The 25,235-nt window shown below is 34.8% G+C and overlaps 1 protein-coding gene across 7 annotated transcripts in view; it reads left to right on the top strand.

Annotated features, from left to right (window-relative positions):
- The window catches only part of PARP8 (poly(ADP-ribose) polymerase family member 8), a 172,598-nt gene that overhangs the window by 76,984 nt on the left and 70,379 nt on the right, over positions 1-25,235 (top strand). For all 7 annotated transcript variants that reach the window (XR_005358489.1, XR_005358488.1, XR_005358490.1 and 4 more), the window contains 5 exons: positions 13,583-13,620; positions 20,930-21,019; positions 21,818-21,888; positions 23,395-23,472; positions 24,950-25,044. Coding sequence is in view for 4 of the 7 variants with exons in the window: in XM_038535141.1 (XP_038391069.1) it covers positions 13,583-13,620; positions 20,930-21,019; positions 21,818-21,888; positions 23,395-23,472; positions 24,950-25,044 (372 nt within the window). In the remaining 3 variants the exon portion in view is untranslated. The remainder of the gene's footprint in view (positions 1-13,582; positions 13,621-20,929; positions 21,020-21,817; positions 21,889-23,394; positions 23,473-24,949; positions 25,045-25,235) is intronic.

Here is a 25,235-nt window from a genome sequence, read left to right as displayed (position 1 = left end):
AATTCTTCTTCCACAGGAAAAATCAAGTTTAGTGTTTAGTTTACACATATTTTCACAATTGGTATTATACTTGTAACTACTTTGTTAAACTGCCACCTTTCCTTTGCTAAAACATATTTGCCTAGCTCTTTTTGTGTTATATATTTGTTACTTTGAGGCTATCTTTTAGTTACATATTCACTGGCTTAAGAATGAATTGCATTTGTTAATTGAATATCTAGTAATCAATTAACTCTGTGGTCAAAATATGTCAGATTTAAATACAGTTCCCTTGTTTTCAAATAATTATACTTTCCACATTAATCTTGTGAGAACAAATCATTTTTCAAAAGCTTAATGAAGAGTGAAAGGCTAATTGATTGTAGTAAGCACTTAGAAATACTGTTCTAGGCTAAAAGTATTCCCACTCTTTTGTTGAGTTGCTGACTTCCCAAAAGGGTGTAGTCCAGAAACAAACATGAAGAGCAGTGGCTAGGACTAGTTTTCCAAATCCAACTTTATATACATATATACATATTGAAACAAAATAACGAAACAAATGCCTATCCTATGAAGGACTAAAAAAATCATTTAACTAGGAGGAAAAAAATATAACCTAAAGAAGATAACCTTATCTTTGACAAACAGAAAAAATCATAAGACCTGTGAACTTGCAACTTTTGTTGTGTAGTATCTAATTTATTACAATTGTTTTTAGGTCACAAGTTCTGTAAATGTATGAATATTACTCAAGATCCTAAGTAAATCACTCAAGTATATACTTTGTAACAAAAATCATAAAATTAAATGAAGGCTATATGTCTATTAGTTTTTGTTTTGTTTTGTTTTGTTTTGTTTGTTTTTTTGTGTCTATTAGTTTTAATAGCTTGTAGATGTTCACATAAAAACATCTCAAGCGGCTTACTAGGTCTGTGTACAAGTTAGGATGATTTTGGTTGTAACAAAAAGATATATTTTAGGCTGACTTAAAACAGCAAAAGGGGGGCGTCTGAGTGGTTCAGCTGGTTGAGTGTTCGACTCTTGATTTTGGCTTAGGATCCTGGGATTGAGCCCCATGTCAGGCTTCTTCACTCATAGCTTGGAGTCTGCCTGTCTCTCTCCTTCTGCTCCTCTCCCTACTCAAACACTCTCTCTAAAATACATAAATAGATAAAATCTTAAAAACACAAACAACAAAAGGAAAGTTATTTGTTCCTTGAAAAGTTCATTGATAAGGAGATTTAGGTTTAATTTGATCAGGGCTCTGAGTCCACCTCTGAAATTTTCTAGGCTTTACCTTTCTCTGTTTACCATAGGTGTTAGAAGTCTACCAGCAGAAACTTACATTTGCTCAGCAATTTTCTCCCTGGGAGAAGAATTCTCTTCCTGAAAATCCATGGAAAATGGATAGTGAAGAGGTCCACTGCAGAATTATTTTGTATCTTCTCCTGGTTGAGCTATGGGAAAGGGGAGGGAGAGAGAAATATGTTCATCGATTGCCTCCTCTCATTACACAAGCTGCTTTCTTAGGCTTATCATCATCCCTGTAATCCTCTGGACAATACCAGGAAGTAGATGTTATCTCACTTCACAAATAAGCAGAAGGAGGTTAGCCAATTCTTTTTCTCAGGCTCACATGGCTTGTGGAGACATATTCTGAAGTCTGTGCTCTTCAGGCTATAAGCTAAATCATAGTTGTTAAATAATTTTGTGAGGAAGTTTATTCCAAGTTGGAAGGTCAAAGGATTTATCCACTTACTAATAAATATTCATTCCATAATTAGTTAACAGTATTCCTACTACATACTAGGTATATGGTAGTTTCTGGGAGGTTAAAGTGAAGAAAAGTGAAGTGCCTTCCAATGTTCTAGATTTAGCGGGGGAAGCAGATGTTAGTGTCATGCAAATGAGTGTAAAACTACACGTGGTAAGATTTGTCTGAAGTCTGGAGGGCTGATCACAAAGTTTCTGCCTAGGAGGTGACATTTGAGTTTAGAGCTGAAGAATGAGAATGAATTAACAAAGCAAGGAGTGAGAAGAAGGGAGGGCATTTCAGAGTGGGAACCTGGCATGTTGAAGTGAAGAGGTCCTTTTTGTTGGAACCCAGAGAGAACACAGGACAAGTTGGGGTTGAGACAAGTAGATAGACTAGATCCTGCAGGGTCTTCAGGTGGTATTAAGCATTGTGCTTGATATCCATAAGAAATTTTCTTGGAAAGAACTGATCTTATGTATCTTATGTATCTTAAGTATCTGAGAAGGTTGCCGAGATAATATCTTATTAGTATTTATTGCAGTTATCTCTGAGTATTTATAGTATTTTCTTAAAACATGTTTTCTTGCCTCAACAAAGCTTTACTTCATTTTTAGAATTATTTTATCATATTTCCAGTCCTGGCGTGTTGTAGCAGCTTTAAACTTTTCATAACCATTTATAACTTGAACTTAGATTTAAAACAGTGAAGGTAAAGACATCTTCATTTTAATGAATATTTATCAAAAATACTTACCAAAAAGAGTGTTGAATTAGTTGCAAATCAAGCAAAGGAGAAAAGTCCAGACATTAAACTTTGGGGAGGAAATATGAAAGTAATATTTATATATAATTAATTTAATGTTGGTGACTTGGCATGTTCTATCCACTATTCAGGTCTTGTTGAAATTGCATTTGTGACCTCCCTTTTGTTTTTTTGGTTATAATGAAAGAATTAGAAACAGAACTTTGTTTAAATATGCAGTTGGCTCTTTCCTTTGACTAAGCAATATAAAAGAAAAATTTTGCTCATAACATATGGCATATTAATATCCTAAATAAAGCATGCATCTGGGTTACTAATCAAAGCTGGACTTAGGTCCTTTAAGTTCATCTCTGTTGAGAAGATGGTTTACTTAAAATTCTAAGCATTTGACCTTTAGTATAATATTTAAGCATGAAGTTGCTGACTCAGTCAATTCCCTAAAACTTACACAAATGAACACCATTACTTTAATCATCTTACATCACTTACTGAGCCTATAACTTTAAAAATTATCAAAATAAGCTTTGAAAGTAGAAACATATGTATTGAGTAACTTAATGTTTGTTTGGGCAAACATCTTCACCCTTTTACCTTTGTAAAGGGTAATATAAATTCTCCTCTATCAACAGTTTATTTCATTGGCAGGAAAAAAACATGTCTTTTCTTCTACAATGAGAGCCTAGTCCTCATGTCTTGATGTTGAGTTCTGTATAAGAAGGGCAGGGCAAGTGTATATACATGGTTGTCATTAGAGGCCTTGTCTAAAGCCTACATGCTCCTGGCATGGAATACAAGATGTCGAAACAAATCCCTGCTCAAACATTTTCTGTACCACTTCCCTGTTGTGTCTAGTAGGAGAACTGACATTCCTTCTATACTTTCAAGATAGGAGTAAAGATAGATTTCAAGATAGGTTAAGTAAGGACTTTCCTATATAATGCTCTCCTGACAAGTAAACTAGTAAACTAATGATCAGTTTGAAATGCAAACATTTCTACTTGTTTATATTGAAACTGTGATGCTTCCATTTTTTGGAGCATCTCCGAGATCTTCCCCTACATTGTGTCATTGAATTTCAGCTCATGCTGTCAAGACTGGCAATTATGCAAGAATCACCTTCAGTATGTAGATTTGAAAATGAGAAATACAGAGAATACATATGATCTGGACATTTGGAACCCACTCTGTTCTGTATATCACAAAAAGCCTGCGAAGAGGATGTGATGTAAGAGCCCGACACTTACATGCATAGTGTATGGAGTCACAGGGGGACTTTTGGGTACCAACCAACATTTGCTGATTTTCATCATTTCAGCACTTGCTGAAGTAATATGTATTCCGTCAAGAGCTGTCATGGTATATCATCCAGTAATTTTGGGAAAAGATATGATTTGCTCATTTATTCAGAAACTATTTTTTGAGTGATAGGTTACTGTGTCAAAGCCCTGGGAATCTGAGGATGAAAAGGTTTTGTCTGTACTTTCAGTCTAGAGATGAAGGGGGACATAAGGGAAGAAGCACCCAAGTCTGCCTGGGTTGTTGGAGAAGTTTCATAAGGAAGTTGTCCTTAAGACTGAGTCTCGAAGGGAGAGGAGAGTGTTCTAGAAAACTAAGTCTATGTGTAAGAGTAATAATAATGATATTTATTAATGAAGCAGCTAATGTTTATTGAAAACTTTGGTGTACTTTGTTTCTTTTTTTTCTTCAAAGTGTTCTACATGTACTAACCTGTTTACTCCTCATAGCAAGCTTAGGAGAAAACTGCAAATACAAAACTGAGTTCAAAGAGTGGTAGTTACTTACCTAGCCCATAGTCATGAGAAGCCAGATTTCACATCCAGAGTCTGGGGCCATTTTCCTTTGTGTGAATAAAAAGACCTGTTTTAGAAATGGTAGAACTTGAAGTTGTTAGAAGTTCAGGCTCTGGGTATTTGGCAGGGTTTTGGCTGGTCCAATAGTCAGGGGTCAGATCGTGAAGAGCCTTGCAAGACATGCTAAAGAATTAGTATGAATTTTGTTGAATCAGTATCTATCTTTTTTTGGAAACAAGGTCTAGAGCTTATCTTCATCAGAATCACTTGGGGTGCTTTTTAGAAATGCACACTCCAGGTCCCTCCCTTCAAATAAACTAAATCAGAATTTCCCTGCTCCAGGGGGTACCTGGATGGCTCAGTGGTTGAGCGTTTGCTTTTGGCTGAGGTTGTGATCCTGGGGTCCTGAGATCGAGCCTACTTTTCCCTCTGCCTATGTCTCTGCCTCTCTCTGGGGTGTCCCTTGTGAATAAAAGAAGAAAAAGAAGGAAGGAAGGAAGGAAGGAAGGAAGGAAGGAAGGAAGGAAGGAAGGAAGGAAGGAAGGAAAAGAAAGAAAGAAAAAGAAAGAAAGAAAGGAAAGGAAAGAAAAAGAAAAGAAAGAAAGAAAAAAGAAAAGAAAGAAAGAAAGAAAGAAAGAAAGAAAGAAAGAAAGAATTTCCCTATTTAAGAAAGTGGCCAAGTGTCTTGCACTGATATGGTCAAATAAAAAGTAGATCACAGTTCCTAACAGCAGGTGCTGCTATCATTTGCCCCAAATTTCTTGGCATTTAATTTGTTGAGTTGAAAATTAATGTAAAGAAGGCAATGAGTTCTGTTTTGTATGAGTTGGGTTTAAGTTGCTTGAAGAATATCCTACTGAAATGTGGGGAGCAGAAAAAGCTGCCTACTTGGTTTGGAGTTCGGGAATTTTGAGCCTTGTGCTCATGGCTGGTAGGAGACTCATGGATACAATTGAGATTACTCATGTGAAAAAAATAGAGCAGTCAGCATAACTGGAAAGCATTGAAATATGAAAACAGCATGAAATGTGAAATATCAAAAGTCAAGAGCCAAGAAAGGGGGGGTTTCATAATGTCTTTGTTTTTATTAAATGCATCTGAGAATTTGTGTAAGAAAAGGAGTAGGAAAAAAAAAAACTGCTATTGTGAAGAAGCAGAATTTTGGTGGGCTACTCAACCTGGTAGAAGCCAGGTTGGAATATGCACATGCATGTGGGCAGGTAGTAAAAAAGGCTTAGATAACTTTTTTGCAAAAACTTGATTTTAAGAAGGAAAGTGGAGTGATAAATAGAAAAGGTTACAAGGTAAGGAGAGAGCTTAAACATTATTAGTTTTCCTCCTTTTTATTTTATGCCTTCATAAAGATCGGAAAAAATAGATACAAAAAATAAAAGTTCTCTTTTACCCAATAAACAAGAGATAACAAATGTTGAAATTTGTCATTATTTTTCAAGGCACCCTTCTATTAAATATTTGTAGTCAATATTTACATATTTTTAATGAAAATATGTTGCAGCTGTCTGAATTTTCACATGTACCTTAATGTATCAGAAACACTTATCTAATTACAATATTATTTTATATTACTTTTTCACAGTTGCCTGGTGTTACATGTGTATATATAATAGTTTATATAATCCTACTATTGGCATTTTTGCTTTTCTGGCTACTTCTTCATTTTAATAATCCTAACAATATCTTTGTGAGTAAATCTTTTCACACTTCCATAATTAGAAATTTTTTTATTAATTCCAAATTGTAGGACAAGGTCCCAAATGGAGCCTTCATTTATAGCATCTATAAATCAAATAGATGGATTAGTCTTAAATGAAAGAACAGACATTTCCATCTTTTTGGGTACAAGGAGAAAAGTATTAGCTTATAGGTGGTTGGAGGGAGAAATAAATGAGAAAATCCCTAGAAGGAGTAGCCATATAACAATCTATTTTATCTCAATGTGGTTAGTTGAAACGGCAAGGTAAGTTAGAAAGTTGTGAAGGTTTGAAAAAGGTACCAGGAACAAGACACAGAAAGGAGTATGAGGGCTTACTGAGCAAAGTTGTGCAGAACTGCCGTGGGTTACCACATGACTGCAGTGGTTCCAAGATGCCTTGGTTCCACTCTCCTCTCCAGCAGCATTCAGAGTCCAGATGTAGGGAGTTGAGAATGCCAGACTTGACTTATCTATGGTTTGGTGGTTCTAGTTCTGGTAGGTAGTCTGTGGGCAAAATAGGGGTACAAGATGAAGGAGTTGAAATGGTGAGGAGAGAGCAGTTAGGTCTCTTCAGTCACATAAAGAAGGAAATGAAGCTGAAAGGTAGACTATACAGAGCACAAAGAAAGCATGGAGGATTGGTGGGTGTCAGTAGGAATAAAGGAGTGAGGGCTGAAAAGTTAAAAATTGTGGTAAAAAGTGGGACGCTGGGTTGAGATTTTAGGAGAGCAATTATGCTTCAAGCCAAGGTCCAAGGTGTAGCCATGAATTTGGTGAGCTAAAATTAAGGGAAGATGAGGTCATGGAACCATATGTAGCTTAGCGTTGTCCATATGGATGTGGGTGATGTGAGGATTTTTAAGTAAAGAGGAAGAGAGTGCCCTAGAAGTTCCTAATCCTGGATAAATGACAAAATAATTGGTAGCTGATCATGGTAAATGATGAGGGTGCTATTGCTGGTTGACCTGGGCATTTAGAAAATGTTTATGGAGGATAAAAATGATAAAGTGATAAAGAATATTTTGGGAAGTAAATGGCATCAAAGGCATCAAAATAGCAATTGTGAGCTTCTAGCGTGCCAAGTCACCTTCTAGCTTGAGATGCAAGAGTTGGTTGTGGAGATGGATAGCCAGACAGTGTCTTTTTTCACCTTGTACCACTGAATGTTGAGGAGGAGGTACCAGAGTGAATTTTCTTCTGGTAAGTTCCCAGGGAGCCTGGGAAGGGGGAGGGAACAGATATCCTCAGGTCTAAGCTGTTGTCTTGCAAGAGAACATACAGAGTTAAGGCCTATACTCATAAGCACTGTAGCTAAGGTGGAGGACTGCTGGCCAAGATCTGCAATTTTTTGTTGGTTTCTGCATTTTGCTTTTTCTCATGTAAATTTTAAAAGTGACCTAATTGGGAAAGGAAAGATCCATAAGGATTGGTTTATCAGATAAATTGTTTTAGAGAGTATAAGACACAATGAAATACTGGGTTTTGCTTGCTCTGTCAAACCCCCCAGATGTAGATGAAAAAATATGAGCTCAGAACCCAGCAGTCTTGAGTTTGAGGTAAGAAACATTTTGGGGCTCACTTGTAAAATACAGCTACTGAATCCAGTATCTCCAAGAGGTCTAAATCTAAAACGATTTCATCTTCAGATCTGAGTCCCCTATTATTTCAAAACTGCCTGTTTTCCTCAGCTCCCTACTATTCTTAAAGAATTTTCTTAGATTTGTGAACTCTGGAACTAGATCTAAACTCCTACCTGTTCATAATTCTTCGCAGGCATTTTAGAAGAAATAAGATGGTAATGGAGTGAGTGGTGAGTGTAGGTATAAGAATGACCTTAGGAATGCTTTTTAATTACAGGAGCAAACAAATATAGAAACAAAGTACAGAATTAGGTAGGTAGTGAACACCTGAGTCCCCGCCCCAGGATCTCCTTCAGAGGCTCTTGGCAGTGGACAGAGATCTTTGATAGGGTCAGTTGTTTTCTGAAGAATAAGAGCTGGAAGCAGCCATTTGTATTTAAGAAATGATTGAGGTTATAGAAGTGATTTATAGATTCTGATCTTAAATGTGTATATTAAGAACCCAGTACTATGCAGTACATGCAGTATATACCAAACACACAGTGACCGACCGAGTTCCTCTGACAAAGCACCTCAGTAGAATTGTCATTTAGCCTAGTCTAAAAGTTTGAAGGCATTGTTTCCTGAATTAGAATTCGGAGTTTGCTCCAGGTTTCTATTCCTTCTCCAGTTCACCTTCTTTCTTGTTCACTTCCTCATGATAATTTTGCCTGCTTTAGTATGTACAGTACATGCTAACCTTTCTCCTATATCTATTGAAGCTTGCTTCTTTGCCTCTCCCCGCCCCCAGCCCTGCCTATTAAGTCCTTTAGCTTAATCATCCATGTCTGCTTGTACTAGATTGTTTCCCTAAGAACTCTGTAAGCCACAGAGTGAAACTGATTTGGATTTTACAGCCCTGGTGATTTTCCTTCTGGTGTACTACCAAGAAAATGCTATATAGCACAGGACCTGATGAGTCATTTTTGTAAGGCTTTTGCTTTCTATTTTGTATTTGAAAAATTAGGTATGATCATGAACATGGAAATGTCTCCTAATATCATGAGGATAATACAATCATAAAATAAAATCAGTGTTAGTTTTGGTCTCTGATAAATGTATTATATTGTGATTTTGAGTAAATTGAGTCCCCCAAAAAACATTTATTCCTGTAAAATGTCAATTTTGTAAATTCTCATTGCTTCTGTTGGAAGCTGACTAGAATTACTAGGCACCTGCTGCTCTGAGTCTGGTGGTGTTCTGGGGACCTTACACCTGTTAAACCATTAACTCATCACAGCAGGCTATACTGTAGATCTGGATTCTCCCATTTTACTGAAAAGAGATTGAAGCTGAGTGCGCTGAGGTAACTTTTCTTATGCCACTCAGCTAGTAAGGCTCAAAGCTGGAATTTGATCTCTGTTTGTGTGGCTCTGACTACATCAGGCTCCCTAATTGGAGATAGACATAGGAACGTATTAAGGCTTCCTTTTGTATTTAGACATTCATTTGGGTAAGATATGAAGCCAACTCCTATTGGTTGAGATGGTAGGGTGTTGGGAATCAATTCAGCTTAGTACTGAGTGTAATCTCTGGCAAGATCCCAGGCTTCTGTCACATAGTACTGCCAGATGAAGGGTTGCCTTGATCATCAATAATTTCATTTCTACACAGTATTGTTCCATCGTCTAACGGGATGACTTGTGGGAAAATAAATTCATTGAAGTTGTAGTGTGTATTTCCCCCTGCTTATCTGAAGCATCACTGGCATGCTTATTTTATCTTCTAATTCTTGGCATTTGATTCAGGGCCATGATTTCCAAAGCTGGTCTCTTGGCTGAACTCCAACATCTGCCGTTTGTTCCTGCCTTCTCCACGCACCCCCACCAGTTACATACCTCTCCACTGATAGTTGCTCATATTTTGCTTCTATAGTAGCTTCTGAATCCAATCTCCCTCCTCTTTAGCCTATCCTAAATATTGCGAATCATAACGACTTTTTTCCACATTACTAACTTGCCTCAAAATACTGTTGTGCTTCATGTCATACTCTGTGATTCCATTTATATAGTATTCTTGAAATGTCAAAATTATAGAGTTGGAGAACTGATTAGTGGCTGCTTAGGGTTAAGGATATTGGTTTGAGGGTTAAGGATATTGGTTTGAAGGGAGATAGGTTTGATTCTAACAAGCATGGCATGAGGGAAATCCTTGAATGATCAAATAGTTCTGTATCTTGATGTACGGTAGTGAGTACATATGATAAAATAACACAGAGCTAAACCCAAACTTAACCTAATGTCAATTTCCTGCTTTTGATATTGTACAATAGGTATATAACCTGGATAAAGGCTACATGGGACCTCTCTGCTATCTGTGCACTTAATGGGATTCTATAATTATATGAAAATAAAAAGTAAACAAAAATAGCATTGTGCTTTAAAATGCTAAAGTTGCTATGTCTGTCATATTCATTGCTATATTCTTTGTTTCCTCCCGAATTAATCATACAAAATCATCTCCTGATTTTTTTCTAAGTTGACATTAACACAATGTTTGTCTTTGATCAGGTTACCAAGAAATTGTTAATTAAACAATTAAATATGCTTTATGAAAGAACAGTATATCATTACTTGGTCTCATTACTAGCCATCTTGTTTTCCTGCTCACTTCCTTATTCATTCTTGTCTTTGTGTAATCTCTTTCCATGCATTTAAGAAGCATGCCAGAGGTTTGATTGGTGGAGCCCTGGAGACTTGGGCTTGCCTAGAGCTGTTGCATTGCCTGTGACTACAGTCATTTAGCCAAAAATCCGGTCACAAATTCTAAAAGGCGATGGCTCTTTGAGGACTTAAGAGTTAGTGTTATAAGAGTCAGATGAGCCAGGAAACCCAGGATATGAACTATGGTGAATCACAATCATCCATCCGTTCACATTTACTAGACTAGTTTTATAACGCAGTATATGATCTTTCTTGGTGAACATTCCGTCCTGGAAAGAAAAAGATATCCTGCAGTTATAGGGTTTTTTTGTTTGTTTGTTTTAAATATTTTATTTATTTATTCATGAGAGACACACAGAGGCAGAGACATAGGCAGAGGGAGAAGCAGGCTCCTCTCAGGGAGCCTGATGCAGGACTTGATCCCTGGACCCCGGGATCTCACCCTGAGTGGAAGGCAGACGCTCAACCGCTGAGCCACCAAGGCATTCCTGCAGTTACAGTTTTTTAAATGAAAATCTGTTTGAGACCTTCTATGTCTTTAATGATTTTAGAAGGGTCTAGATCTATTATTGTGATTGTGCAGTTGTCCAGTTCTGTCAGTTTTTTTTTTGAAGCTCTATTAGGTGCATACACATTTATGACCCTTATGCTTTCATCCTGATGAATTGACCCTTTGTCAGTGATCTCTTTGTATCTTTGCCTTGAAGTCTTTGTTATTTATTTAAACACTTGAATCTTATGCTTACCGTTTGCATGGTATAACTTTTCCTTCCTTTACTTTCAGTCTGTGCCTTTATATTTAATGTGAATCTCTTAAAGACAGCATAGAATTAGATCTTGCCTTTTTTTTTTTTTTAATCGATTCTGGCTATTTTTGCTTTTTATTCAGTATAATTCATCCATTAGCATTAAATGCAATCCTTGCTACAATTAGATTCAGGCACCATTTAGTATTTGTTTTTTATTTGTCCCTTCTGTGTTTTGTTCCTCTGTTCTTGCCTTCTTTGGGATTAAATGTTCCAAAATGATTTCAGAATTCCACTTGCATTTATCTATTGTTTTTTCTTTATTTTCTGCTTTTCTAGGGATTACAGTATATTCTTAATTTTTCTTAGAGTTATTGTTTGGGGTTAGTATTATAACATTTTATATAAGATATAAGAACCTTGAAACTGTATATTGCCATTTAATCCCTCCCTGACATTATGCTATAATTGTCATGTCATGTGTATTACATTTACATATTTTATTTTAAAAATCCCACAGTGAAGGGTTAGAATTTTTACTTTAAACAGTCATATATTTTTAAAACATTAAGAGAAAAATAGTCTTTTATATTAACAATTTCTGGTGCTCTTCATTTCTTCTGGATATTTGATTTTCTGATATCATTTACCTGGAGAAATTTGTTTGGATTTTTTTTTTTTTTTGTATTTTTAGTTTGCTGGGACAAATATTGACAATTGTGTCTTTATTTGTAAGTCTTTAAATTTATTTTTGTAAAGACCTATGGCCCGGATATAGAATTCTGGGTTCACATTTGTCAGCCCTCCTTCCCCTCCGCAGCTCATTACTGTCCCCTGTCCTCCATGGTTTCTTAATAAAACATTGATTCTTATTTCCTGTATGGAATGTGTTGAGTTTTTTTCTTCTTTTAAAAATGTTTCCTAAAAAAAAATAAAAAATAAATAAAAATAAAAATAAAAATGTTTCCTTATATTTTATTTGGTTTTCAGCAGTTTGACGGTGTGCACCTGGATATAGCTTTTTTTTTTAAATATTTTATTTATTGCTGAGAAACACAGAGAGAAGCAGAGACATAGACAGAGGGAGAAGCAGGTTCCTCACAGAGAGCCCAATGTGGGACTCAATCCCCAAACCGGGATCATGCCCCCAGCCAAAGGCAGACACACCCTCAATCGCTGAGCCACCTAGGTGCCCCTGGATGCAGCTTTCTTTGCACATACCCTCTTTGGGTTTTTCTGGGCTTCTTAAGTCTGAACATTGGTCTTTCATCCAAAGTGGGAAATTTTCATTTCTTTCTTTCCTACATTTTTCTCTCTTTCTTCGCCTCCTGAAGCTTTAATAATACAAACCTGTGCTCTTTTGTTAGTGTCCCACAAGACCCTGCTGATCTGTTTCTTGTTTATATTGGATTTTCCTTTTTGCTTCCTTAAACATATTTGTAATAACTGTTTTAACACCATTGTAGGCTAATTGCATCACTTGGGTCAAATTTTCTCTTGAATATAGGTTAGATTTTCCTGCTTGTTCGTATGTCAAGTAATTTGGGTTTTATTGAATTTTCTTTGTGAATGATACTTTGCATAGGCTCTATTCTGTATGTTCCTTCAAAGAGAATTGATTTTTTTTTGTCTTAACAAGCAGTTAATTTGGCTGAACTTAAAACTAAATTTTGACTTTTCTTTGGCAAGTGTCAGTTCCACTGATCTATTCAGAAAGCTAATATTGAATATGTGCTGTGTGTCATGCACTAAAATAGGTGACTATGCTAAAAATAAAAATAGACATGGACTCTAACCTCAAGGGACTTACAGTCTAGCTGACAGAGATAGGAAAGTGAACAAATAAGCATGATAACTTTCTGTACGTCACTGAGATAATACCTGGAGGCAGTAGGGTTACTGAGAAAGGAGTTGTGAAATAGTTAAAATACAATTTAAAAATTATTTTTAAAGCAACTCAATCCTTCTGAGAATAGGATATAATTTATTTATTATATGTCATGATGATGAGAAATTGGCTGATGAATAACTAATTAGTTACACTGTCATCCTTTTGTTAATTCTTTGAAGAAAAGGACATGTTTCAAAAGCACATATTGTGGGGAAGCAGTATTAAAAATAAATGTTTAAATTCTGAACTGCCATAAAAAGTAGGAGGAATACTTTGGTAAAAAAAAAAAAAAAAAAAAAAGCTTGATTTGATAAAATCATCTAAACAAACAATACAAATGATCATAGACTAGGGAATATTAGATATTGCTGAGTTTTTAAAGTCCGAGCTATATGAAAAGTACCACTGATGGGAGAAAGATATTTCAAAGACCATTTGTACTCATGGAAAATATATCTTAAAAACCCCTAAGTTTCATATGTCAAAAAGCAAGGCAAAGAGGTTGTTTGTTTATACTTATACCTGTACTTATATCTGAAAAAATGAATGGGTAATGTGAGTTTGGTTTTTATTTTATAAAAAACATTTACCTTAGCAGTAATTTGAGCCTTTTTTTTCTCTTTTTTCCCTGTTTTAACAGTGTATCCTATTCAGTACATGTATCTGAAGATTACCCAGGTATGCTTTTCTTCTTTCTATTTTTATTACAAATACTTGTGTCATGATGTCTTTGAATAGTTTTTTCTTCTGGAGATGGAAAATGTATATAAATATATCTAGGAGTGAAACGTTGGCAAAAGACTTGAAGATCTAGGAGAATTCTTCATTTGGTTGCCTGTGAAATACATGTCTTACCCTGAGATGCAGTCCAGAATCAAAATAGTTTCCCGATGAAAAGTCATTGACTTGAGCCCATGTGATAGGTTCAGCCTGTATATATTTATCACATTACAAGTAAAACAAATTCTCTGAACTGGTTTAGTTGTTGGATTTGGAACATCATTTAGCTCTTCATGACATAAATAACAATAGGTAAGAATAACAACTAAAATAATAGCTGAAAATAGTAATAGCTAAAAATGGGCCTGTCTTCATTTTTCTAAGTAGTATAATGAAACAATTCTCATAATAATTCCTATGAGATTGTTACCATAACATCATCATTTTACTCATGAACGATGATACATCTAGTAAGAGGAAGAGCTGGGACTTGAACCCAGTAGTCCAGAGCTGATGAACTGTACCACTGGACTAGACTAGGTATCTTGTGCATGCACAGCTATTCTCACTGTATCGGTCTCCTGAAATATATAACTAGGCCCACAAACACTTGTCCCTAGAAGACAGAGTGTGAGAACACTGCAGATCCATCTTTCTGTAAATGAAAAATTCTTCCTCTAGGCCATGGTCAGTCCTGTTTTCTAGACACATGTCATCTCATAGAGCCCCGGCTGCAGATGCCAACATGTTAGTCATGGCAATTTGAAGATACAAACAAGATGTTCCTCTTTAGTATTTTCCTCACATGTGATATCTATAATTTTATCTTGAATAAGAGCATTAAGTATTGTAGAATTAGTGCAGAAAAAAATATAACTTGTTTAGTTTACATCAGAGATAAGAGTATAATGCAGGAATCTATTGTTTATCATATCTCGTGGCAAAGAACAGCAAGGTTTAACTGCCAATATTTCATATATACTACTCCAGTATTCTGAGTTCATAAAATCATATGGTCACCAAACTACCTATTGCGGTCTGCCAGTGTCATAAATTGAAATAAATTCTTATTTAAAATCTAGCCATTTTATTCACATACTCTGCATGATTTGGATCATATTTTTCTATGTAAAATGACTAGATTGCTATAAGTAACTTTGATTATTTGTACTTTGAGTATTTTAAAAAATAATTAGTTCATAAGGTAGTATGAAGGTGTAAAACGTATTTCTTTAGCATTTAGGCTAGTATTTTTTGTGGCAGTTTGTATCATGCATATAATTTTTTTTAAGATTTTATTCATTTATCCATGAGAGACAGACGGGGAGAGAGAGAGAGAGAGAGAGAGAGAGAAAGATATATATAGAGAGAGAGAGAGAGAGGCAGAGACACAGGCAGAGGGAGAAGCAGGCTTCATGCAGGGAGCCCGACATGGGACTCGATCCCGGGTCTCCAGGATCACACCCTGGGCCTAAGGTGGCGCTAAACCGCTGAGCCACCCGGGCTGCCCCCATATAATTTTTTATACGATCAAATGTTACATTTCAAAATAATTTTGTAGGGGCACCTGGGTGGCTCAGTCTGGTAAGTCTGCTTTTGGCTCAAGTCATGATCCTGGAGTCTTGGGATAAAGCTCCGTGTAGGGCTCCCTACTCAAAGGAGAATCTGCTTTTCCCTCTCCCTCTGCCCCTCAACCTGCTCATGCTCTTTCTCTTTCTCACTCTCTCTCAAATAAATAAATAAATCTTTTTAAAAAGTACCATGGTTAACATTTAAAAAAATAAAAATAAAAATGAAAATAATTTTATAAATCAAAAACTTCCTTATAATTATTTTACCATGATTGCCATATGTGTTAAACATAGTTTTCTTTAAGACTATTGTGCAGTTTTACAAGAGGAGTTACTCATTATTAAAGAGATACTTATTTTTTAATAGTGTAAAAAGCATTCTAGGCAGATTTCATTGGAAGAAGCACGACAAAATATTTTTGAAGAAGAATTTTTGTGGATGATTTTGCAGTCAGCTCTCTCCATTATGATATACTATGTTTTTGATGCTGAACGTTTGCTAAGTATGTTAGGAAAATAAGTTAACCTCTCTAGTTTTTAACTATTATAATTATTGTGCTTCTCATCTTAGGCAGCTCCTAGAGATGTCAATCATGAAAGAACTTTAAGTCAGGGTGATAGAAATAATGCCACAAATAAAAACTCACCTCAGAGACAGTTAAGTGAATTGTTCTTGTAGCACAGGAAATAGGGCTGAAAGATGCCTTTAATAAACCAAGTGAACCAGATGTTTTGCTCCCTCTTGTGGCCAAGAGGTATCATTGACTTTTTCTTGCCTTGCAGGAGGGAGACCCTCTTGGAAATGCAATATACAAAACTTAAAACTAAAACACTGGTTATATCATGTGTGCTTTTTATAAAACAAATTCCCATTATGGAGAAAGTCTGTAGCAAATTTGCCATATAATTTCATTTCTAAAAATAAAGGAAGTGTAAATAAAACACAAGTATGGGTGAGAGAGATTAGTGCATTTCGGGGTAGAATTTTGGATTGGTTGCTGGAACCAGTGCACTGTGTGCCAAGTATTTTCATATACATAATTGAATTGACTCTAAATACCAGCCTGTGTATAGGCAGAACAGAGGCTTTCATGACATTTTATACTTGAAGAAATATGTCAAGAGAGGTTAAATGGTATTTCCCAAGGACATGTAGTTTGATGGCAAAACTGTCTGTAATTTGGTTCTGATTTCTATCACTTCTAGGAGAAAAGTAGTGGTAGTATTTTTATGGAGCTTTCTTCAAAGTGAATATTACCATGGTAATATTTCCCTCTTATTAAATTTTAATCTACATTTAGTTGTACTAACCAGTTCAGTTAATACACTTGATTTCTCAGGTAGATAATATTGTATAAAAATTATTTGTTTGCTCTTCCTTTCCAATATTCATCCTTGTGTTTTCTTTCTCCCATTACACTGCTAGAGCCTCCAGAATAATTTTTAATAATTGATATGAAAGTTGGCAGCTTTGTCCTTTTTTCCAGAATTAGTGAGCACAGTTCCATCTGCTTTCAGGAAACTGCTTTTCTCATTTACCAAGCCTTTTTAAAATTTCATTGTAAAGAATGAGTATAAAGTCTTTATTAAATTCTTGTTTAACATCTGTTGAGGTATCATATGTGCTTTCCCCTTTGACAAGAAGGTGACAAGTTATTTTATTAGCAGGTATGTTAATGTTCATCTGTAAGATACATTTTGTCATATACTTTGTCATTAAAGACTTGACATTATACCTACCTACTTGGCATTCGACAGAACATGCAAGCAAATCTCTGAGCCTAGTATCTTTTTAGGGATGGTTCTGGGATTAATAATTGTTATTTTTCTGCTCTGTTTATTATCTGTTCTGATTTTCTATCTCTTAGGCATGTTTAAGCATGTGTTCTTCTTGAAATCTTACTATGTTGGTGAAATGTGCAACTTTTTCAGCAAAAAGTTGTGTATAGTATTCAATATACATCTGAAAACCTACTGCACCTCTGTGGCGATTTCTCCTTTCTCATTTCAGTTGTTTTATATTTGTTCTTGCCTTTTTTCCACCTTTGATTTTTCTTCCCCAGAGTTTTACCCATTGTAAAATCCTTTCAAACAAGTAGTCTTTTTACTTCATTTTTAATTTCTAAATGCAGTAATCGTGATAGTACTTTTGTTAATTCCTTCTGCTAATGTTCCTTAGTCTTTTTTTTTTCTCCTACTTTTCCTGGATTATATGGTTGAGTGATTAGTTCATCATCCACAGTTGAAAATTTGGAACTTTCTGTGCCCTATGGAAACATATGAGCATAATCCTTCAAATTCGGGATTATGTCACCCTGTTTATCTCCTTAGGAACGGATTTATCATTTTACAATTTTAATCTGTTAAGTAACTTGTGCAATCTATTGAAATTCATCATAGTTTGGTTTTCGTGAACAAAGAGATTCTTAATTGAGCCTTAGGTATTCCTTAAATAACATGTATATAAATGCAATGCTAAATGATATGTTGGCTCTTTAAAATAAAGTGAAGAAATAGAACAGCCTTCTGGTTTACTTGTACTTCCTTATGTCATTTATACTGTAGACAGATTCTTGCTTTTTGAAGGTAACTATATATTACAAGTCACAGATAATTGGCTCTGCTATAATAGAACAGCAGAGTTTTTTCTCATTAGTTCCCACCTTTAATTAGTAGGCTTACCTACTGGTGGGTGTGAATTCTCTCATAGCTTTTATATGTTTTACAACATACTGCAACTGTCGAATGACAATTTTTTAATATTAAAAAAGCATAGCAAACATCGATGTTCGGATTCAGACAGTTTCACCACTTACAGTCATGTTAATTTTAATTATGTAAATAATTTGGGCAAATTGCTTAATTTCTCTGAGCCTTGGTATCCCTATCTTTTTTTTTTTTTATCCCTATCTTTAAAATAGGAATAATAATTGATTGGCTTGAAGGTTGACATGCAGTACATGAATATTAATATTTAACATTCAGGGGAGAAATCCAGATTATATTATAAAACCAGTATAATTACTTAAGTTACGTAGTGATGAATAATGGGGTGACTTGGCCTAAATTATGTTGCATACGAAATGGGATGAAAATAATAGTTTAAGAGATAGTTTTTCATAGCTTTCCACCCATCTCTCCCCAGTTGTCCATGGAGGCTCCCGTAATGCTTGCGTAGTCTGGTAGGGCGGAAAAGAGAAAATATTCGTACTGTTAACAGCCTTTAATAAAGATCCTTAGGTCATCTACAAAACTTACACATTAAAAACCTAACTGTCCCCAGAAGTTTCAAAAAAAGAAAAAAATTGGCATCCCTGGAGTCAAGTGGTAGGATTCCAAAGAAGGAATTTGAGTTTGAAAACATTCTATTCTGTCACTGACTCATTCTGTTACCTTAAATGCATTCTTATCCTTTATATGGCCTACTTTCTCATGTCTAAACAAAGATGATGTTATTATTACAGATGTCAAAATAGTTTGAGGGAGGTTTGGAAATGGTTATTTAAACAACAAGAAGAAAAGAAAACATAGAATTCATTCATACAGCTGGGACGATCCTCAAAGCGCATCAGCAAATCTCCCATTTTTAGAACTAAGCTGACCGTGGCTTAGTTAAAAGCGTTCATTAGCTAGTTGATAGTTGGGTCTAGATTTTATGTGCTTTGTCCACATTCCTACATTTGTATTCTTTGCTTGGGTATACTTCTTTGATCTGGCCTATTATGTTGTAATGATGATTTTATAGATGATGTCTTGAAACCTGAAAACATTTTGGGTCCGGTAAATTAAGCCAGAAACAGAAATTGAAAGTGTTCTAATGTCTAAATACAGAACAAAACACAAACTGGTAGAAAATCTCTTAGAAAATGATGTTTGCATAATCCTGTCTTCCTGCATTATGCAACATGTATTCACCAAATTATATTCTCTTGAATCAAAGCTGACTGCCTTTCAGTATCAACCCCACATAAACCATTTGATCCTTTAAATTGCATTATTCAGTTTCCTGTTTGCATAAACAGGAAGTCCTAATTTAATGCTCACCTCTTGAAGCTGTAGTAAAAAACCTCCTTGTCCCATGACACTGAAATATGCATGATACTGTGTCCACTTTATGGATTTTTCTGGATCTCCCCTTGTAGTTGGTGGTCAGCGATTACTTCTGTTGCTTCAATCCACACTTCTAATACTCCTCTTCTCCGTAAATTTGCTTCATGGAATCCATTGTGCACAGGGACAGTCTAATTCAGTTGATTCAGTAGCACAGTACTTGGAATCAGTAAGACTCTGAATGTGGGTTTAAGAAATTTAAAAACTAGCTTTAATAGAGGGATTTTGACCCCCTACCACAGAGTATTTGGTTACTGACAAAAGAGACTCCAGATAAAAGGTCAAAGTCTCAGTCAGTATGATGAGACAATAATTAAAACAAGTTTATATTAAATCTACTTCTTAATCTGTGGTCCCGCTTGATAAACAAAATCTCACACCTTCCTTGATGCTATTTGAAAAAATAAGGCAAAATTTGCAATTAAAGTAATGAGGCGAACTTGTTTTGTTTCAAATCTAATCCACATTATTGTCCTCTTACTTTCCAGAATAACTGTGAAAGCCTTATGTCTGTTGAGCATCTTTTGTGGCTATGCCATGACTATGTATCACTCACACTGACTCACTACTGTAGGTCTAAAAACAGTGCAGATGTTTCTTTGGAAATAAAGTAATGACTTTGATATTTATCAATTAAAAATCATGTTCTCAATGTACTGACACAATATTATGAAAACTTGGCTCAAGATCTTTTATCATGTATTTAGACAGTTGTCAGAATACTCATTTCCTTTTGCTGAAACTGATACAGGTTTCTATTATTTGTTGGGAATATTTTACACTTTTTATTTTTATATTTTATACAACATTGATAAGAGTATTATAGGACCATTATTAATGAACTGGTGAAGTTTTTGTTAAACAGATCTCTCACGGATGCCCTGTAATCCTCAATGAACAAAGTAGAATAAGTGGCTTTGTGTTGTATTACCATATACATGAAGGTCTGTATTTATTAGGGAAAAGTCCTAAATTTATAAAATATGCTTTTCAATGAAAACAAATAATTAATAAAAATATTAAGTAAGCTGTGGAATAAATATTCTATGAATTCAACTTGTATAGTACTATTTAATGAAATTCATGGAAGAAGAGTTGTGAGACTTTATCAATTTAAAAATGTATCTTAAAGTAATATGGAGGCATGACTTTCAACAAAAGCTTTAGTTCAAAATTTTTAATGACTTGATATTGAATTTGTTGCAGCAAAGGTTCTTGTTTAGCTTTCTTCTTCCAATCACTAACCTGCTTCTATTAGCAGATACTGATAATGGGAAGGACCTGTTCAGTGAGTTGAGGCAACCAGTTGCATCCAAATGATCTGTTGTCACATGGGATCTTAGAGATATATTTGGGTAATAATTTCTATCCAAAGTGTCTAAGCATCTTTAAAGAGGCCATTTAAAATTAAGTCACACATAAATCTGAAGTATACATAATTTTTTCTGAGATTTAAAGACACAGTAACTTGAAAAAATATACCCTTTATCAAAAAATGAAGTTATATCCACATCACTTCTACCACTCGTGAAGCACATGCTACTACTCTGATTACTGTGCCTTTAATTGTCAATATTTCTTTGCAGATAATACATATGTGTCAAGTTCAGAAAATGATGAAGATGTATTAGTTACCACAGAGCCAATTCCAATAATTTTTCATCGAATAGCAACAGGTAATATGAATACACTATTTTTTAAAATTCTGGGTTAATATTTTCTTGACTGTAGGTAACGCTTTTGTTTGTTTGTTTCTTTTAGCTCATGTAACAGATATTTATCTTTGGAATCTATAAATCTGGTTCCCCATATAAATTTTCTATTTAATTTCTGTTTGCTTTTATACAGTTTTTTAAACACAGAAATTTACAGTACTTTAAAAAAAGTCCTGTTTAAATGCATTATGTTGATATTTGCTCTTATGAAAATATCCCATACATAATGGCACTTCTAGACAAACTGAATATTTAAAAAGTTTACTCAGAGGAGACAAACTGTAAGAGGCTCTCTTAATCATAGGAAACAAACTGAGGATCGATAGAGGGTGGTTGGGGGGGATGAGGTAACTGGATAATGGGACATTAAGGAGGGCATGGGAAGTAATGAGCATTGGGTATTACATAAGACTGATGAATCACTGACCGCTACCATGGAAACAAATAATATATTATATATTAATTAATTGAATTAAAAAAAATAAAAATAAAAAGTTTACTTGGGGCAGTGTAGATCCCATGAAATATATAGTGAGAGCTGAAGGAGTCTGTATAAGTGGCACTTTAGTTTGACCATATTTTTATAGGCAGTGAAAGACTTGTATAACACATAACTTCCCAACATAATATAATTTCAAAATATTCCTTAATTTTCTTGCAAAAGGAGAATCACCTGAGGGGTGTTTTTATACTGAAACTTATGAATGTTTGGTAAATAGGATACTGAAAGTGAAATGATGTTTTGTAACTTTCTTTCAGAATTAAGGAAGACAAATGACATTAACTGTTGCTTATCCATAAAATCCAAATTACAGAAGGAAAATGGAGAGGTATGGAAATTACATTTCATATTTTATATGTATTCAAAGCAGCATAGGTATATATTAAATTTACCTTGCATTCGTAGTTAATATCTTGTTATTGAGGTTAAGATCACATATGAAACACAAGCTCATGACTGAGAGACTTAGTATGTGGGAAGGGTAGTGACCTAGAATTAACTCTGAGAAGGAAGCTCCCTTTAAAATAATAGATAGAATGTCTGGTTTAAACCTAAATCAAGTACATATGAAGTTTAATTTATGCTCTGTTTGTCTGTCAAGTAATGTAGTTGACTGAGGAGCACTTATGTAACTTACAGTTCTAACAACTATATGTGGTTATCCATAGTTTTGATGGGACCCTTAACATTTCATTTGTAAAAAGTGATCTCGTTAGTGAAGGTAGCAAAGAGTATGGGTATGTAGTCTTATCATTATTGGCCAATGTTAAAACAACAACAAACTCATACCCCTTCCTCACCTTTAAAAAGTTTGCTTCAATCAGTCAATAAATACTAAGATGTGAAACAAACAAAATGAGTGCAACAGGACTAACAATTATTTACTGTTAAAACTATGCACCCAGTACAATATGTTGTATCCCTTCTAGTGTTGTATCACTATTCTTCTTTATCCACAACGAGAACCACCGATCTAGCAATACTGCAGCTAAAACCAAAAACTTCTCATTTTATAAAATCCAAATCCCCTTTTGTAGGTTTTTCTTTTTCTGTAAGAACTTGAAATTTGTTCTAGAAATTAAGGGATGCTTCCAAAATGTTGGATTAATAGATTCCTGTGTCAAATGGAATTTGCCTTTCTCCTAATTATTTTAACAGAGCCAGGGAGAGGAATATCATCATTAGTTACTTTAGATGAGTTTTTGTTGTTTGCACTTTAGACACATAACAGATGTGGTTCAGTTCATTAGAAACTCAAACTTACAGTTCAAGCATATTTAATTAAATATCCTTTTGGAATCTAAAAGCAAATAACTTCTATATGCAAGAAGTTCTCTTCCTAATGTAATTCATATTTATTTTCATAATTTGATTTTTATATTATTGGAGTTGGAGTGCCTTTTATTTCATACCATTGTGTAGAATTGGCAGTGGAAGTGAGAATAGTCAGGGATAAATGCTGAGGAACTTTTAAATAAAAATTGAATCAGTATGAACTTGTCAGATGTTTTATCAGAACAAAGCCAAAGTTGTAATTGATTATACATGGTTTTATACCTATATCAAATGGTTAATTTTGCAAGATAAAATCAATGAAATATAACTTTTATAAAAGATATCCATAGCGCTTAATACACTGGCAAGCCTGTCTCTTACTACCTTTTGTTTTTGGCTTGTAACTGCACCCAAAATGTTTCTTATATAAAATGTTTTTTTATATAAAAGTCATTTTATATAAAATGACTTACCTATTATGGCCATTTGCAACTTTATTTTCAAAAGAAGGCAAGATAGTTTGACCATTAAAACTTTCTTCTTATTCTATTATTTTAAGGAGTCAAGACAAAATAGTACAGTGGAAGAAGATTCTGAAGGTGATAATGATTCTGAAGAATTTTATTATGGAGGACAGGTGAGCACATAAGGTCCTCCAGCTATCCACTCTCAGAGTTAGCAATAGCTGCCATGTATGTCCTAGTGGAATCCTGTGCTTGATTGAGAGACCTGTATATTAATTCTGATACTAACTTGGAAATCTGTACAATTTCTGTTTATTTATATATATAAATATATATTCAGAAATTAAGATTGCTTTTGCAATTCTTTGTCATCACTCACATTGAACTAACTTCATTACAGAGATTTTGAGGACAGCATTTTATTATGTTTTTGACTTTTACATTTTTTAAGCATATTGGGGTCAGCCACTGTTTTGAAAAGATGACACTTCTAACAAAAGCATGGATAGTTAGTTTTAAATAGAACCTGATTAACCTTTATAAAAACTCATAGTCCGTAACTACTGAGCATCTTCAATATTTGTATTCATTGTCTTCTCCTTACATTGAGGTAAAGTGTTTGTTGAAGAATCGTGGTGAAGAAATATCATAATTTTTATATATGAAAATGGCATAGCCATATGTGCCTGTATATAAAAGAATTCACTGTTTTTCCATGACAATGTTAGAATTATAAAGTGTGCAGTTGATTTTAGGATATGGCTGTATAAGGCATCTTGTTCTGTTTCTATAAACTTCTTGATCAAATATGTTTTGTGACTTGTATAGTATAATGGGAAGGTGGTAGGTTAAAGTGGTGCTTTTTTTGGTTGCTGTTGTTAGAAAGAGAGAAGAGAGAGAGTGGGAGGGGGCAAAGAGGGAGAGAGAGGATCTCAAGCACAGAGCCCAACACGTGGCCCCATCTCATGACCCTGAGATCATGACCTGAGTCGAAATAAAAAGTTTGACACTTAATCAACTGAGTGAGCCAGGTAACCCTAAAGTGGTGCTTTAAAGCCAAAATTGTCATTATGTGGAAGAATGTAAGTCGGTTTACTTCTTTGGAATGAAAAATCACTAATTAGTCAATCACATATAAGCAAGGCAGTAGAGGTATGGACATACAAATAAAAGTGGGCTACTTCTCTCCAAGAATGCCTTTCTAGCCATGGTGATGCTAATGATTGTCTAACCAGTGTTGCACTTTAACATGAGGCAAAATAATCCTTCCAGTTTTGATTTTTGTTTACACAGCTAATATTTGCAGAGGGGAAGTGAATGTTTTTTTTTTTTTCAGTCTAGGTATTCAGTCTAGAAGTTTTCAGATTGTCTGCCAGCCCCTTACTGCAGTCCCTTTAACATTTGCCTTTCCCTCACATCAAAGTGGTCTAATTTTACTTTTCAAACATAATCAATTATACGAGACATTCGTAAATTTACGAATTTTTGAGTGAATATACTGCTGTATCCTCTAGATTTTTCAATGAAGACGACAGAGAAAATGTCCATGGCAAAACCTATGAGGGGGGGCCTGTCCAAGAAATGGTTTGCATTTGATTCTTTTGACTCTCTTCACCCCTGAGTCATTTCTAAACCATCCCTTTTCACCAGGTGAATTATGACGGGGAACTACACAAGCACCCCCAGCTTGAAGCTGATTTGTCGGCAGTGAGAGAGATATATGGGCCGCATGCAGTTTCTCTCAGGTAAATAGTACCTCTCATGAATAAAGATTGAAATGACTTGGTACGTCATTGGGATTTTTTTTTCTCTTGAGTTATTTAAGTAGAAGTATTCTTGGGCTTAGTTATATTTGAAATTTTGAGAGACATTGTGCCATGTTTTTACTTTTACAAAATGGTATATCTTTGGCAGCATGGATTTTTTTGTTTTGTTT

Source organism: Canis lupus, chromosome 4, assembly GCF_011100685.1.
Source record: "Canis lupus familiaris isolate Mischka breed German Shepherd chromosome 4, alternate assembly UU_Cfam_GSD_1.0, whole genome shotgun sequence".
Classification (NCBI taxonomy): domain Eukaryota; kingdom Metazoa; phylum Chordata; class Mammalia; order Carnivora; family Canidae; genus Canis; species Canis lupus.
Note: the sequence above shows the minus strand (reverse complement) of the source record. Positions and strands in the feature narration are given on the sequence as shown.